At 31.7% G+C, this 1,038-nt stretch overlaps 1 protein-coding gene across 1 annotated transcript in view; it reads right to left on the bottom strand.

The window, feature by feature from the left end:
• Positions 1-706: 706 nt before the first annotated feature.
• LOC107472726 (brassinosteroid-responsive RING protein 1) overlaps positions 707-1,038 on the bottom strand; it is a gene marked incomplete in the record, with an annotated part of 621 nt that continues 289 nt past the window's right edge. Inside the window, 1 exon segment of the mRNA XM_016092247.3 lies at positions 707-1,038. Coding sequence (XP_015947733.1) covers positions 746-1,038 — 293 coding nt within the window.

Raw genomic sequence — 1,038 nt, forward strand, 5'->3', positions numbered from 1 at the left:
TAAAATAATAAAAATTTTCTTTTAGCGACACAATGCAAAAATTTCACTACTAAATATTTTGCTGTAAAACTAATATAATAATACAATTATTTATTTTCAAATAAATGTTGTTAATTTGAGGATTGATTTTTGGGTGTAAAGTAACATGGTTTTGTTATAGATTGTCATAATAATTATACACAAAATTGAAACTCCAATACTTGAGACCAGTTTACCACAATAATTGAGCAAAGAAGTTTATGTATGATGTATCCAAAACCTAAAGTAAGCAACGGTAGGATAAAATTCTTTAAAAAATGGCGGAGGAAAAAAAAAGCCTTAACTCATGTCCTAATGTTATATAAACTCAAATCTAATAAATATATAAACAAACTAACTTGAATTTGTTTAAGCAGCAGTTTATTTATTAGTTCGCTTAGATAAAAATAAAAAATTTAAAAAAATTCAGATTCGTAACGAATTAGTTTTTAACGAATTAGTTTTTAGTGTGTTAGCTTAAAAATTACCATATAACATATATGTATATATATACTATTTTAATTTGTCTGAATTAAATTACGGAAATTTTACAAGTTTGATTTCAGCTCAGTTATATAGATATTCTCAGCTCAATGCAAGTTAACTTTCTCTTTTTTCTAATTTTTTTTTGTATTCACAGCAAAAAAAAGTATAGGGAAAAATCAATGGTGGACAGCGAAGAGAAACCTAAAGTGTAAGAAAAAGAGAGTTGTGTTTATGTGGTTACTTAGAGAGAAGTGTAATCTACGTAGAACTCACTAACACCAGAAGCAGCCCACAACCGTTGATTATACTGATCAACCATTTCATCAGGAACAAACGACGTCCTACAAAGCGGACACGTCTTCTGATCGTGATCAATCCAACGGTCCACACACTCCCTGTGGAACACGTGCTTGCAGTTACGCAACCACCGGATCTCGTCCTCCATAACTAATTCCGTTAGGCAAACCGCGCAGCTGCCAGTTAGTTGAGGCGATGCCACGTCATCGCTAGCGAGTATTTCTCTGAAGGTTACGA

This window comes from Arachis duranensis, chromosome 2 (genome assembly GCF_000817695.3).
Source record: "Arachis duranensis cultivar V14167 chromosome 2, aradu.V14167.gnm2.J7QH, whole genome shotgun sequence".
Classification (NCBI taxonomy): domain Eukaryota; kingdom Viridiplantae; phylum Streptophyta; class Magnoliopsida; order Fabales; family Fabaceae; genus Arachis; species Arachis duranensis.